At 36.5% G+C, this 17,264-nt stretch overlaps 1 protein-coding gene across 1 annotated transcript in view; it reads left to right on the top strand.

The window, feature by feature from the left end:
- LOC126260454 (dynein axonemal heavy chain 6) overlaps window positions 1-17,264 on the top strand; it is a 1,163,459-nt gene that overhangs the window by 598,999 nt on the left and 547,196 nt on the right. The window contains exon 73 of the mRNA XM_049957783.1: window positions 14,264-14,456. Coding sequence (XP_049813740.1) covers window positions 14,264-14,456 — 193 coding nt within the window. The remainder of the gene's footprint in view (window positions 1-14,263; window positions 14,457-17,264) is intronic.

The following is a 17,264-nucleotide window of genomic DNA, read 5'->3' as shown; positions in this document are numbered from 1 at the left end:
TCTAGCAGAATTTCATGATTTACACAATCAAAAGCCTTTGAGAGATCAATCAGTTATTCTGACACTGTATTCCTTCCCCACATATGTGTTTCAGGTGTGCACGCAGCCCTGATTTCAATTTTATGAGTAGCATTGTGCAACTGCACTGAACAGCACGGGTGGAGGGAACTCTTGGAACAAGAAGATATTCAGTAAATGTTCTACCCTGCCCATTTCCCCTACTTAGATCACATTGAGCATGTGTGGAATACATTGCAAAGAAGTATTGCAGGATGTCCATTCACATTTTACCAAAGACCAGACAGCAATTGTCAACCATGTTCTAGGAAGAATGGAACAGCCTATCACAAGAACTCCTTACAAACCTTGTGTCCAGTATGGGAGCACATCAGATAACATGAATTACCATCATGAGCCATAGTGACTTCAGTGTAATTGTTGTCTTTGAATAAAAATGTCATTTCTGTTTGTCTCATTACATATTTCTTTCAGCTACCTTCTGTGCTGTTATGTAGCCATTCTTTCTATGTATGTTCCAAGTTTCATCAAGCTATGGCAGTGACACATCATGTGAAAGTTACTTTTGTCCTTAAGTTTAGCACACCACAGTATATTTGTCCACTAAAATAGGATTACTGAATATCAATGGATGTAATCTAACGTTCTGTTACTGCAGGTCAGGTATAAAGAAAGAAGAAGCTGCCATTTTCATTAATAAACAATACAAACATAAAAACATTGACACTCTTAGCTTATAAGTGATTAGTATTTTGAAGAGTATGCTGCGGAAGTAACACTTCATAAATATTGATTCTGATAGTCACAATATATAGGGCTCCAACTAATAATTATTAGTTATTAATAAACCAAGTTGATGCATTACTAAAATTTTTACCTTCAAAGTGGAATGAGATAATGTTAGGAAGAATATCAATTTAGGTTTTGAAAGACTATCAGTTCTTACTTATCACATTTGAAAGATTTGTAGACATACCAACATTGCAGAGTCATAGCGTAAATACTGTAGTTGATGGTCTCTTAGATCATGATACTCAACTGTTGATACTTAACATTAGTATGCATGACATAAATAAAAATAAATGGAAAAATGCAAGGGTAATGAATGAAATGAGGATGGAAAAATTCAAGAAGTACTTGCAAAAAAGACTGAAAATGTTAACACTAAAACTTGTTTCCTGAAAACTGTAGTGTTTTGTTTAACACAGCCATAGATTTCTTTTAATCTATCTTCCTAAGAAATTAACCTGTGAAAGAATGTTAAATGGTCTTAAACCCTGGGTTCCAAATGGAATCAGAGTATCATCCTCAACTAGATAGAAACTTTACTTGTTAAAATGTAACCTAATCACATCAAAGTACATAGTAACACAGTGTTGAAAATTTGTAGAATTCAAAACACTTATGACTGGTTTAGATATGTGTGATCATGATCAGATATGTCTGTCTTCCTAAACTAGCGTAAACCACTAGTTTAAGTTGATTTGCATGTGTTATATAGGGCATCCATAATTTGTCTTTACAACTTAAGAATTTAATACTTTTAAAGTTATAGTAGATATTAATAAATGGTTTTCAACATGTGATAAAATAACTCAAAAGGTGTTTGCTTCCGCATTCATATGCATCATTGTGTGCATCCTTAGTAGCACGAGTAATGTCTAGTTTCCATTTCTTTCCACCTATGCTTCACCACCCCCACAGTGATACAATGAATGCATTGCAAACGCATGCCTTGAAGTTCTGTAGCTGTAACCTCTTATATAAGGTGCTGTGCACTGTTGATTGTCTTATTTCCAGCTCTCTGGCTGCTACACATGCAATTTTGTGAGACTCATTGCAAATGTCTGCCGTATCTTGCCGCACAGGCATCTGAAATGTATGGACAACCCATCTCCTTTTTATGTATAACACTACTGATTTCCATGAATGATGTATGCTAAGCCTGAATAGTTGGTTGGTATGGTGGTTGCCTCCCATACTGTGTTCAAAAGTTATGTTGCACTTGGGTACTGGATATTGTCTGTATGAGCCAGGCCACATGCTGAGCTTTCTCCTGTGGGTTTCACATTTATCAGGTTTGCAAGTTGAATTTTTTATCAAAATTGTGTCACCTGGAAGGTAAAAAAAACTATGAGTTATCTTACCATATGCTGAAAACCATCTGTTAATATTTAGTTTAGTTTTAAAGTTATTAAAGTCTTAAATCATAAAGATAATTTGTGGATGCCATGTAGTTTTATTAATTTTTACAAGTTTTGATGGTATTTATCTTGGCTACAAGTATATTTTATTTTGTATACTTGTTAAGGAAACTATCATTGGGAATGTCAAAATGTAGGTATTTTCAAGAAAAATAAGCTATGTACAAATAATCTAGCAGCTTCTGCAGAAACACGATAATAACTATTTGAAACATAGTGAAATGTTAGACAGGAAAAACATATCAGAAATATTACAAATTTTTTTATTTAATGAACTGATCAAAGATTGCATCAAATTTGCAGATACTTTTAATATCTCTTATCTTGGAAAAGCAGACATTTTAGATCTGAACGCTTCCTCAGTAAACAGTCTGCTATTTCTAAGAAAACCATTCCAAAATAAGTCTGACAAAATTCAGCTACATCTACATCTCTGACATTTTCAGTGTTATTAACTCCCATAAAAATAAATGTTCAAAAGGTTACAGTTAGATCAGAAGTAAAATATAAAATGTTGTTGGACTGTGGGCCATTAAAACTGCAACACCAGGAAGAACAGCAGGTAATAAAATTTTACTTAGTGTGTGTATTCAGTATACTTCTTGCTTGAATAGAATGAGATGCAGCATTTTAGCTTGCAAGACAGGAAAGTGAGACAGACCTGGATTGAATCCACAAGCTGGATTAATGACCGTGTCTGGTGAACTGGTCAACCCGATTGTGAGTTTTAGGCAGTTTCCCACTCTTGTTTAGGCAAATGCTGAACTAGTTGCCACTTTCTGACTCATAAAACATGATGCACAAATATTTCAGATATGATCACACACATATCAATGTTTACATAATTCACAGGCAGGTGGTGCACACAACTTCCCTCTCTTAGGGAACTGGCGACTGTGGTGACAGAAAGGGCATCTGGCCACAAACTTAAATAAAATAAAATTGCCAAAATTTTAGTAAAGCTCTGCTTTCTTAGATGGTGTAGACACTAAAGAAAAGAAGAAGACAACTTGGTTTTAAATTACACTAGGAAAAATACATCATTCAATTAGGGGGTGTATAAGGTGCTCCTCAGGCAACAACAGTGATTATAACCTGACTGGTTTTCAAGTCAAAGCAAGCTTGTATGCCTCATATGTGTACATCATTCCATGCTGCTTCATCTCTATACCAGAGTTCATCAACTGTAGTATTTGCATGTTGATGTGACAATCTCTCAGTGACTCATAAATGAGGGAGAGATGCGGAGAACTTGCTGGCAAGGGTGACAGTAGAATACCCTGACTCAAATTACGTTATGTGGCTGTACGATCCATCAGTATGTGTAACCTCTTGGGCTCTAGTCACAGAGGACATTTGAGATTCAGTGTGGTGTTGAGCATATGGACCTCCTGAACCCAACAATTCCATAGTTGTTTGAAGGTTCTGAGATCCCAGCCACTACAAGCAGCAATATTGAGAACAATAAACCCACAGTCTTGATAGATCATGATACTGCTGGTGTCTAAGTCTTACTCTTGCCAGCCTTCTTACCCAAAAGGCAGCTAAAATTCACACACAGTTCATGGCAAATAGTGAACTATAAAATGTTTGCAAGACAAAGCACATAAGATCCAGCATTTGTCATAGAACTCCAAAAGCTGTAAAACTCAGTTAGCCTAACAGTGAGATACAGGAAGTAGAATGTATTAAATCTTGGGACTACAAATAAATTGCTGCTTTAATTGAAAAACCCATACCCCAGAATTAATTACAGAAGTGGCTTGGTTCAGCTACAGTTGCAGTACTTGTGAGCACTGCTAAAGTTGATTTAAAAATGAAGAAACTATTTTATTTTTAAGGAAACTCAACTTACAGTGGTACTATATGTAGAACACAGAAGAAATTATACTAATTATATTTCATGTTTGTTTTAGGACATCCAGTGAAGTTATCTGGAAAAAATTCACATTTTGATACCTGCTTCACAATAAATATATTCATAAGTACACTTTGTTGTTTTCAGGCTTTCTCTTTTCTCAAAAAATAGGGCAAAGCATGAATACAGTACAAGGACCAAAAGCAGATTCTGTGAAGAATTCATGGGGTTAACTTTAATACTGTAGGATCCTTCTAAATGGTTTACATGTGCACTACACATCAAAGGCTACCCATGTGCCTTTCTCTGCATGCCCTTATCTCATGCTGTATATCTGGAGGGGCAATCCCTTCTAAATGGTTGAATTTATCCCATGGGGTAGGTTTCTAACATCCAGAATTAGTTTACACGATTCATTAAGACCAATGTCCATTTGTTTAGCAGGGATAGATTTATACTAAACAGGGCCAGGGTATTCACCTGCAGCAGAACCTAAAGATAAACCTGTAGTTTTAAATGTTTATGCAGCTGCACCCCAGTATGATCCAGTAATTTTGTGCTATGTGTTGTTTCTTACATATACTTTTTGTTTTACATTACGGCAGTCCTACTTGAAAGTCAGTGTGCAGTAAAGAGTGACCCAAAGATATTTTGGCTGGAAGCCTTATTCCAACTGTACTCCTCTCCAAGGGACTCAAAGTCTCCTCAGGGCCTGTCTGTTCTTCAGATGGAATGTGCACACTTGTGTTTTACTGGGATTTGGTTTTAACTAGTTCCTACAATAATATGTATCTACATCCTCCAAAACAGCATTAAGATTTATTTCCACCTGTTCTAAAACCTTACTCAGGGAACTGGGGGTGAGAGCATCAGCATAGATGAAATTTCCTGTGTTATGAGACAGAGGTTGATTGCTGGCATAAATATTAAATAAAGAGGAGCCAAAATGCTGCCTTATGGTAACCTGGTCTTTTGGACCCTTCAACAACAGTGCTGACATTGACATTCCATGAGAAATATTTTGTTTTGAAGGGATGTTGAATTATTTGTGTAAGATAGTTATCTTTTGGTTACTCTATACATTTTGTGCCATAGCTTTTGATGTTTGATGGTGTCATAGGCTGCTGTTAGATCAGTAATTTTCTTGTCTCAGTGATCTTCAATATTCTAGGTTAGCTTCGAGACCTGTGCTTCAGAGTCCTTACCTGCTCCAAATCCAGCGTGCTGTTGGGCTGAGAACAGTTGAGCTGCTTCTAAGAGTCTACTGTGGATTATTCAATTAAAGACCTTGTAGAGATGACATAGAAGAGAAATTGTTCAGCAGCTAGCTTGCGTGGTTTCAGAATAGTGGCTGCACAAGCCTTGCTTCATAACTTTGGTATCAAACAGTTACTGGGAAAATTGTTGAAAAAGCATACAAGCCAGTCATGCCTTTTTGAACCAGAATGCTTTATTTGTTTGACTCTTATATCATCGAAGCAACCAACTTCACCAACTTTAACACCTGAAATACTAAGGCTGATTCTATGAATATGAAAGCATTTCTGGAATGAAAGATAATCTTGCAGCTAAACTTCAGTCTTTGTTATGGCCCAAGACTTAGTACCAAAAGAGGGCACAAATTAAAATTGTATTTTTCGGTCTGTGACTAGACTCATCCCCAGAGGTAACTAATAACTTTAGCAAAAATCTAAGTTCACTAATACCTGTGTTCCCCAAACATACTGTCATCGTTGGAGTAGACTTTAATCATCCAACAGCTAATTTGGAAAATCACAGTTTTGTGAGTTGGCGGATATGAAAAGATGTTTTCCAAAAGAGTACTAAATGTGTTCACTGAGACCTACCTAGAACAAATTATTGAGAAGCCTCTCATGATGGAAATGGACTTGGTCTAATAACAACAAATATACATGTTCTCTTTGAAGCTGTCTACATAGAAAGAAACTAGTATCAGTGTCCATGAGGCCACTGTGCCAATAGTGATTACCAGAGAACAAAGAGCAGTTGAAAAAAGGAGAAGGATTTATATTTTCAAGAAACTTGATAAAGGGAAAGTAATGTCGTACCTCAATAATGAACGCAAAACACTTAGCTCTAGCTCTGGAAAGGAGCATGCAGAAGAAATGTGAATCAGGTGTAAAAGAATAGTTAAACATGCTCTTCATAGATATGTTCCTAGTAGAACAGTTCATGATGTGACCAACCCTTCATGATATTCAATAACTGCAAAGAAACTTCTAAAGGAACAAGCTGTTGCATGACAGGTTTAAAATAAAGCATAGGGCTAAAGAAAGGAGGATGCTGATTGAAATGCGTTTGGGCAGTCAAGAGTACAATGTGTGAAGCATTCAGTGATTACCATAGCAGAACATTATCAAAGGAAATCTCACAAAACCATAAGAAAGTCTGGTCATATGTAAAAGCTGTTAATAGTATCAGAGTTACTATCCAGACACTGATGGGCAAGACACTGAAATTGAGGATAGCAGAGAAGAAAGATAAAACACTGAACTCAGTTTCACATGTTTGTTTACAAATAAAAATCTATGAGTACTGTCACAATTTAATTCTCATATCACTGCACAGAAGTGTGATATATATATTAATATCAGTTGCGATGACAAATAGCTAAAATCACAAAAATTGATCAAATTCCAGGGCTTGATTGACTCCCTATCGTATTCTATAGCAGATTCATGGCTGAGTGAGCCACTCTTTTAACAAAAATCTACTGTAAATCCCTTCAAACAAAAAAACGTGTTCAGTAGTTGGAGAAAACCACAGGTCACATTTGCCTATCAGGAGATTAGAGGTGAGCCATAAAACCACTGTCCAACATCCTTGACATCAATTTGTTTTACAGTCTTAAAACATATTCTTAGCTCAAATCTAATGAGGCAACTTGAACAGAATGACTTCCCCCATGGCAACCAGCATGGATTCTGTTTGAAATCCAATTTGCACTGTTCTAGCATAACATCTTGAAAGCTATGCGTCAAGAGAGACATATTGATGCCTTGTCTTTGGATTTCTGAAAAGCATTTGTCTCAGTGCCATACCTACATTTACTGCCAAAAGTATGATTGTTCATGGTATCCAGTAAAATTAGTGTCTGGATTGAGAATTTCTCACTAGCGATGATGCAGCATGTTATCTGGAATGGACAGTCATTGACAGATGTAGAAGTAACTTCAGGGATACCCCAGGGAAGTGTGTTGGAACCCTTCCTGTTTGTGTTCTGTATTAAGAACCTTACAGACAATATTAACAGTAACCTCAGACTTTTAGCGGATAATACAGTTGTTTGTAATGAATTACACATGTAACGAATTACATATATATTTAGTAGTGCTGTATTTACTCAGGTAATTAAAGGTTTTAAGATTTATCTGTTATTTCCTTTCAAAACACGTAAAATACATATCCTGCACACACAATCTCAGGCCTAATTTTTTGGGTATACACGTTTTGATTTTTAACTTTAGTTTAACTGCATTACATGACTATATTAATAGTGCAAATTTATATTAGTGTTCCTCATGACTTTTGTGATCTGTGGGTAATAGAATATTACTCTTATTGACTAGATAAGTTTTGTAAAAACTATTGTAAACAACCATGAGTGAGAAGTGTTTGAGCTGCCATGGGAAAGTCAGTTCTGGGGTTCTGTGCAACTGTTATGGCAGATGGTTACATTGGGCTGAATGTAGTGGCATGGGAATCTGGGAAGTAAATGGGTCTCTTCCATGGTATTGCAGATTATGTTCAAGGGGTAGGAAAATAGCGAAACAGGAAGGGAAGATTAGAGCCGTTAAGGCTGAACTGGATAGTGCTAGGGAGGAACTGATGAGGTTAAGGGGGAAAGAGGGTGAAGACAGGTGGGAAGAGGTAGCAAGGAACAGGGCCACAGAAAGAGAACAGTATCAGACAGTTTCACCATTGGCACAAAAAATAGATTTGCCTTGCTACCTCAGTCAGCTAAGGAAGAGGCTCAAGTAGATGTAAGTGTAGTCAGCACTCAACAGACTTTCGTTAGGAAACCAACTGTTGCAAAAAAAAAGTAGAAAGTAGGAGGAAAGTTCTGTTGTTAGGTAGTAGCTATGGAAGAGATGTGGGCCAGATCTTGGAGGCAAAATTAGGTGACAGGTACCAGGTTACAAGTATTTTCAAGCCCAGTGTATGTCTTAGCCAAGTGACAGAGGATGTAGGATCATTGTGCAAGGGTTTTACGAAACATGATCATGTTGTGGTAGTGGGTGGAGCAGGAAACAGTATTGGTAGGGATCAGGGCTCCACTATTGAGTGTGACCTGGTAAAAATAGCATCTGCAATGAACCATACAAATGTTGGCTTGGTTCCTGCTTTCATGCGGTATGACCGGCCACAATTGAACACCTCTGTCAAGAGGGTCAATATGGAGCTAGATCAGCTACTTCAGGCGGCTACTTTGTCAGGCATAGGTTTGGTTCCTGTTGATGGGACTTCACAAGACATGGCCTGCATCTCAATGGGAAAGGGAAGGGTAAACTGGCTGGGATGATAGAAAAATCTATAAGGGGGGTCACTGAAACTCATGGGACTACTTTTTTAGGCTAAGATCAGTGTCCAATCATCCTACATTGATTGAAATTAAGCTTAATGAGAAGTTCAGACAGGCAGGTACTAGAGACGTGAAAATATCACAAGATTCTCATAACAGTACAGTGAAAAATAATGTTAATATATTGCATCAGAATATCAGGGGATTAAAAAACAAAGTGGATGAGCTTCTTGTTTGCTTAGAAGATTTAGAAACTGAGAGTGGAATAGATGCACTATGCCTGTCGAACATCATATAGTCTCAGGTATGGAAATGGTAAATGTAGGTGGATATAAGCTTTCAGCACATGTAAGCAGAGACACTATGGAGAGAGGAGGAGTTGCCATATATGTTAAAATCAGTCATAGTGTGAAAAATTTGGAAACTAAAAAAATTTGCGTAGAGCAACATTAGGAGCATGTGCATGTGAGCTTAAAGTAAATAATGGCACTTTTGTAATTGTAGCCATATATAGGTCCCCACTGGGAAATTTTCAACTGTTTTTGAAAAACTTGGATCCTTTGTTGTGCTACCCATCAGACAAAGGAAAGCAAATTATTGCCTGTGGGGATTTCAATGTAGATTTTCTGAAAGAGTCTGATAGAAACTTGACCTTGAAGTATTACTTGGTTTTTTCAATTTTACATTGGTTATTGATTTTCCTACTCGGGTGGTACATGAAAGCAGCATACTGATAGATATCATTTTCATAGACCAAAATAAACTTGTTGTTGTTGTTGTGGTCTTCAGTCCTGAGACTGGTTTGATGCAGCCCTCCATGCTACTCTATCCTGTGCAAGCTTCTTCATCTCCCAGTACCTACTGCAACCTACATCCTTCTGAATCTGCTTAGTGTATTGATCTCTTGGTCTCCCTCTACGATTTTTACCCTCCACGCTGCCCTCCAATGCTAAATTTGTAATCCCTTGATGCCTCAAAACATGTCCTACCAACCGATCCCTTCTTCTAGTCAAGTTGTGCCACAAACTTCTCTTCTCTCCAATCCTATTCAATACCTCCTCATTAGTTACGTGATCTACCCACCTTATCTTCAGCATTCTTCTGTAGCACCACATTTCGAAAGCTTCTATTCTCTTCTTGTCCAAACTAGTTATCGTCCATGTCTCACTTCCATACATGGCTACACTCCATACAAATACTTTCAGAAACGACTTCCTGACACTTAAATCTATACTCGATGTTAACAAATTTCTCTTCTTCAGAAACGATTTCCTTGCCATTCCAGTCTACATTTTATATCCTCTCTACTTCGACCATCATCGGTTATTTTACTCCCTAAATAGCAAAACTCCTTTACTACTTTAAGTGTCTCATTTCCTAATCTAATTCCCTCAGCATCACCCGACTTAATTTGACTACATTCCATTATCCTCGTTTTGCTTTTGTTGATGTTCATCTTATATCCTCCTTTCAAGACACTGTCCATTCCGTTCAACTGCTCTTCCAAGTCCTTTGCTGTCTCTGACAGAATTACAATGTCATCGGCGAACCTCAAAGTTTTTACTTCTTCTCCGTGAATTTTAATACCTACTCCGAATTTTTCTTTTGTTTCCTTTACTGCTTGCTCAATATACAGATTGAATAACATCGGAGAGAGGCTACAACCCTGTCTCACTCCTTTCCCAACCACTGCTTCCCTTTCATGCCCCTCGACTCTTATAACTGCCATCTGGTTTCTGTACAAATTGTAAATAGCCTTTCGCTCCCTGTATTTTACCCCTGCCACCTTCAGAATTTGAAAGAGAGTTAATCAAATAAAAACTTTTCCTGTTAAGAATGGTCTGGCTGATCATGACGCACAGCTAGTTTCAGTATAAAACATAGCTCCAAACAGTAATGCAAAACAGTCCTCCAAAATAGTGCATTCCATTTACAATTTAGCAATTCAAAATTTTAGGGAAAGCTTGCAACAGTTAGACTGGGATGAGGTGTTCAGGGAACATTATGCTAATTTAAAATTTAACCTATTTCATGATACTTTTCTGAGTACATTTGAAAACAACTTCCCTAAGAAAACAGTGAAATACAGTTGTAAGAAACCATGTAAAAAGCCATGGCTTACTAAAGGGATAGAAATATCTTGTGAACAGAAAAGGGCATGTATCTTATAGCTAGTAGGAGTAATGATCCCAAAACAGTGAAACATTATAAAAACTACTGCACTGTATAAAAATTATTAAAAAGTCCAGAAGTATATGCATTATGTCTGCGATTAGCACATCTGATAATAAAATTAAAACAATTTGGAATATTGTGAAAAGGGAAATAGGGCAACTGAGAGCACAGGAAGAATGTACTTCTATCAAACACAATGAAAAGCTTGTTAACAAGAAGTCAGAAGTAGAAAACATTTTTAATAATAATTTGTAAGTGTTATAGAGAAAATAGGGTGCAGCTATTCATTAGAAAATGCAAGGCAGTATATGGAAGAGGCAGTACCTATGCAATTTGATAAAATTGAATTCAACCCACCTCTCCTGCTGAAATTAGGAAAATAATAAATTCACTCAAAAGTAAAAGCTCACATGGAATTCATGGCATTTCCAACAGAGTACTAAAAGCTTGTTCCCAACAAGTAAGTGGGATTCTCAGCCACATATGTAGTAGCTCACTGAAATAGGGCATTTTTCCAGATAGACTGAAATGTGCTATTGTTAAACCATTGCATAAAAAAGGGGATAATCTGATGCTAACAACTACTGACAAAACTCACTTCTGACAGCTTTATCCAAAATTCTTGAAAAAGTAATGTTTTCAAGAGTAGCATCACGTATTTATAAAAATGAAGTACTAACAAAATGTCAATTTGGTTTTCAGAAACGCTTTTCACTGATCAAATATTAAATGCAATAAATAACTGGACATCATCCATTTGGATGCTTTGTGATCTCTCAAAGGCTTTTGATTGTGTGAATCATGAAATTCTTTTAGATAAGCTTAAGTATTGTTGTATGAGTGGGACAGTGCACAAATGGTTTAATTCATACTTAACTGGAAGAATGCAGAAGGTTGAAATTAACAGTACAGATAGTCTGCAAAAACCAGCAGAGTCCTCTAACTGGGGAGGTATGAAAGGTGGTGTCCCACAGGGTTCAGTCTTGGGTCGCTTATTGTTTTTAATATATGTTAATGACTTGCCACTCTATTCATGAAGATGCAAAGCTAGTTCTTTTTGATGATGATACACCCAAGGAGCAAGAATCAGCTGAGGAAATTGCAAAAAATGTCTTTCAGAAAATTATTAAGTGGTTCTATGCAAATGGACTCCCACTAAATTTTGAGAAAACACAGTTTATACAATTCTGTAAATGTCATAACACCACTGATAAATATAGACCATGAACGAAAGTCTGTTGCTAAGGCAGAATGCTCAAAATTTCTGGGTGTGTGCATTGATAAGAAATTGAATTGGAAGAAACACATCGATGATCTACTGAAATGGTTAGGTTCAGCTACTTATGCTATTAGGGTAATTGCAAATTTTGGTGATAAACATATCAGTAAATTAGCCTATCATGCCTATTTTCATTCACTGTTTTCAGATGTCATCATATTTTGGGGCAATTCATCAGTAAGAGAAAAAGTATTCATTGCACAAAAGTGTGTAATAAGCATAATAGCTGGAGCCCACCCAAGATCACCTTGCAGACATTTATTTAAGGAACTCGGGATATTCACAGACCGTTGCAATTCATATATTCACTTATGAAATTTGTCATTAATAACCCATCCCAGTTCAAAATATCAGCAAAGTGCATAGCTACAACACTAGAAGAAAGGATTATATTCATTATTATGGATTAAATCTCACTTTGGCACAGAAAGGGGTGAATTATGATGCCAACAAACATTTAAAAGCAAATCAGAAGATTTCTGAATGACAACTCCTACTCAATAGATGAATCCTTAGACATGAAGTAGTGCCTGTAAAAAAATAATAATTAATTATTTTGTGTAAAGAATACTTATGTTAAAGTGAAACGTTCCACATCATTACAAAATGTCGTATTCATGATCTATGGAACAAGGAATTATGTATGTATGTAATTACTGTCTGAAAATAGCTGAACAAATAATCATATCTAAAAACAAAGATGATGTGACTTACCATATGAAAGTGCTGGCAGGTCGATAGACACACAAACAAACACAATCATACACACAAAATTCTAGCTATCACAACCAACAGTTGCTTCATCAGGAAAGAGGGAAGGAGAGGGAAAGACGAAAGGATATGGGTTTTAAGGATGTCCTTTTTTCCCCCTAAGGTAAGTCTTTTCGCTCCCGGGATTGGAATGACTCCTTACCCTCTCCCTTAAAACCCACATCCTTTCATCTTTCCCTCTCCGTCCCTCTTTCCTGATGAAGCAACCGTTGGTTGCGAAATCTAGAATTTTGTGTGTATGATTGTGTTTGTTTGTGTGTCTATCGACCTGCCAGCGCTTTCGCATGGTAAGTCACATCATCTTTGTTTTTAGATATATTTTTCCTGCGTGGAATGTTTTCCTCTATTATATTCATATCATTAATTTGAACAAATAATCAATTATTGATAAAATCATGTAATTGGAAAGATAAAAAATCAACTTACCAAGCGGCAGCAGAACACACACATAAAAGACTGTTGTGATTGGCAACCTTTTGGAGCCAGTGGCTCCTTCATCAGGCAGAAAGGTTGAAGGGGAAGGAAGAACGGTGAAGGAATAGGACAGGGAGGTGTAATAAAAGGGGTAGATTTTGGGAAAGTCACCCAGAACCACAGGTCAGGGGAGACTTACCATATCGGATGAGAAGCAAAGACTGAACAAATAATCAGTTGGATCCAGATAATATTTCAGAGTGGTACAAAGCTTGGCAGCTTGCATTCAGTGTTCGAAAATGTAGAACTGTGTACTTCACAAAATGAAAAAATCTTAGTGTTCTACGACTGTAATATCAATGAGTCACACCTGGAATTGGCCAACTCCTGCAAATATCTGGGCATAACACACTGTAGGGATATGATCTGAATGATCATATAGGTTCAGTTGTGAGTAAAGCAGGTGATAGACTTCAGTTTATTGGTAGAATACTGGGAAAATGCAGTAAGCCTACAAAGGTGATTGCTTACACATCACGCATGTGGCCCATTCTGGAATATTGCTCAAGTGTGTAGGACCCATAATCATTCAGGACTCTTTGTGGCAGAAAAACTGCACAAAATCTTGATGAAGTAATATGTGGCCAGCATAAACAGTGCAATCAGTTTTCCTACAAAGTGATGCACAAAAAAATTCACATTGTATTAATACTTATTCACTTAGCCTTAAGAACACAGGAGAATACTATGAAATACTCCAAGAAAACATTGTTGATTAGTTACTGGTCATCTGTACTTTCAGTTGATATTGTAAATGTCTACACATAAATCTAATCTATTTTACCTGTGTCATTTATATTAGGCTTTGATATTCCTGTAGAAATGACTCATCTTTGAGTCAATGATGAGTAGACAATCCTGTTTATAATATTATTAAATAAAATAAGAGTAAGTTTGGATCTACTTAATGGTAATCTGTGATATATTATTTATTTTTTCAGACAATATCTTGACTTTGGTGGGCTTTATGACAGAGAGAAATTGTTCTGGAAAGAAATTCAAGATGTTGTTATTATAGCAGCATGTGCACCGCCTGGAGGTGGAAGGAATCCATTGACTCCTCGATTTGTGCGCCATTTTTCTATGCTGTTTATTCCTTCACCTTCTGAGTTCACACTGAAAAATATTTTCAAGGTAAAGCTTATAAAATTCCTTCTAAAGAATTTACAGTCATGAAATGATAACTTAAATTTAGTTCAGAATAAGTATGTACTTAATTGCTTTACAATACGTTATATTTACAGATGTTCACCTGTCTCGATGTCGCTACTTCATTTTGATGACTCTACTTACATGCACAGTATTTTAAATCCCTTAACAAAAAATTGTGTGTGTAGTTGGAAGAGAGCACAGGTTACATGCATTTAGAAGAAGGATACTAGAAGTAATCCACAAAACTACCATCCTGTATTCTTGACATTGAATAGGTTTAGATCTTAGAACATATTCTGAGCTTAAACATAATGAGGTATTTTGAACAGGATGACCTATTCCATAGAAACCAGCATGGGTTCCAAAAACATCAATCATGTGAAACCCAACTCACACTTTTCTCACATGACATACTGGAAACTTTGGGTCAAGACAGTCATGTGGATGCGGTATTTCTTGATTTGTAAAAAGCATTTGATTCAGTATCATATCTACACTTATTAGCAAAAGAATGATCATGTTAGATGCATGGGACATATGTGATGCATAAAGTTTTGTTACATGGCAAGTCATTAACAGATGTAGAAGTAATTACAAGTGTGCCCCCAGGAAGCGTGTTGGGACCCTTGCTGTTCATGTTGTACATGAAAGACCTTGCAGACAATAATAGCAGTAACCTCAGATAATCTGCAAATGCTGAAGTTATCTATAATGAAGTACTGTCTGAAAGAATCTGTGTAAGTACTCAGTCAGATCTTGATAAGATTTCAAAGTGGTGCCAAGTTTTGCAACCTTCTTTAAGTGTTCAGAAATGTAATACTGTGCACTTCACATAGTGTCCTGTGACTACAATATCAGTGGGTCACAGTTGGAACTGGTTAACTCATATAAATACCTAGGTGTAACACTTCATAGGTATATGAAATGGGACAGTCACTTTGCCTCATTCATGGATAAAGCATGTAGTAGACTCCAGTTTATTGGCAGCATACTTGGAAAATTGAAATCAGTCTACAAAGGAGATTGCTTACATATCACTTGTGTGGCCCATTCTAGAATACCCATGCGAAAAAGGACTAACAGGGAATGTTGAATGTACAAAGAGAAGGGTAGCATGAATGGTCACAGGTTTTTTTCAATCTGTGAGAGAGTGTCACGGATATGCTGAAGAAACTGTAAAAATAGACAGCAACCACAAAGTGTGATGGGGCTTGCTCTTTCAGCATCTTATATCCTCGTGGCTGGCACAAAATTGGAAAATCTATGGTGTGCAGCAGACAAATGTCAGTTGGTTGGGGCACTCATGCAGCTTATAGCATTTTTAACATGAGTCTCGCAGCATCATCCTTAATCACTATGAAGGTGAAAGTCTAAATGAGTGTGGGATGGTGTTTCCTCAAAGATGTACATGACACCATAATTTCAGTTACTCTAATACACACATTTATTCTTCACTAAGTTCAGCGAATATTAATGGTGATTTGTTTATCAACTACTAAAATTTTTCAGTGCACAGAACAATACCAGCTCGTACAATCACCTATGAACAGTCCAGTAGCAAAGTTGAACATTCCAGTTCATGAGTATGCAAAGTCCTACTTGCAAAAGCACTTGTTGTATGTGCACTCCTTTATCTGTTTTCAATAACTGAAAAATTTTGACTCCCATACTAGAAAGCTCAACACCGTACTCATACAAAAAAGCAATGACAGAATGATTTAGTAATTTACTCTTCACAACGCTTTCTTTAAATTTTGTAGAGCTTCCTCACATTCTGAATTCCAATTACACACTACAGTCTACTTCAGTAAATTGCCCGAACAAGGATTGTGAAGTGACTAATGTGTCACAAAATTTTCAGTAATATCCAAATAGGCTGAGCATAGCATTAAGTTCTGTATTGTTATTAGGTGGTGGAAAATTAGGAAGAGTCCTTAGTTTCTTCTGTTTACGGTGTATCTCTTTTTCATAAATTACATGGCCCAAAAAAATTCCTTTTTACTGATACTTGCTCAGTTTTAATTTCAGTCCCCCTCTGTAAATAGCATCCAGCAGTCCATCCAAAATTTGACAATGCTCGTACCAATCAAAACTTGCCTTCAAAATATCATGAATGTAAACAGTTACTTGGGTACCTAAAACTTTTTCAGAGCTCTAATGAAAACACATACAGACAAGTTTAGACCAAAAGGTACCACACAGTACTGATAACACTTACCTTCAAATAGGAAAGCCGTACAAGGCATAGATTCTTTTGCCAAGATTAGTTCCAATAACCACAAGTTACATTAAAATATGTCAAAAATTTAAATCCATACAATTTCTGTAAAATTTCTTCTGGTATTGGCTGGTTAGTTATTTGCTCTCAGAACAATTTCATTTAATTTTCTTGCATATGGAACAACTCTTGCACCATTCCTTTTTTGAAAATAACTACCAAAAGATTGTTATATCTGATTTTATATCATGCAATTATTCCCCATTGAAGCATCTTCTCTCTTTCTCTTCTAACAGCTCCTTTCTCGGAAAATGGAATAACAAAAGTTTCATAAAGAATGGTTCATTTTTCTTTTAACTTTATTCTACATACAAAATATTTTATTTATCCAGGCTTATGTGAAAATAATGTACTGTTTAGAATCACTCTTTTGGTTAGGTGTTATGCTTCAATATTTTTTGCTTTGTTATTTATCTCTACCTTTACTGTACTTGTTCTTTTTCAGTCTTATCCCTGTCGGTTATAATGGCTAAGTATCCCAGTGATAAGTCTAATGCACTATGTGTCTCAGA

This window comes from Schistocerca nitens, chromosome 5 (genome assembly GCF_023898315.1).
Source record: "Schistocerca nitens isolate TAMUIC-IGC-003100 chromosome 5, iqSchNite1.1, whole genome shotgun sequence".
Taxonomy (NCBI): domain Eukaryota; kingdom Metazoa; phylum Arthropoda; class Insecta; order Orthoptera; family Acrididae; genus Schistocerca; species Schistocerca nitens.
This window is presented reverse-complemented; position numbering and strand designations above follow the sequence as displayed.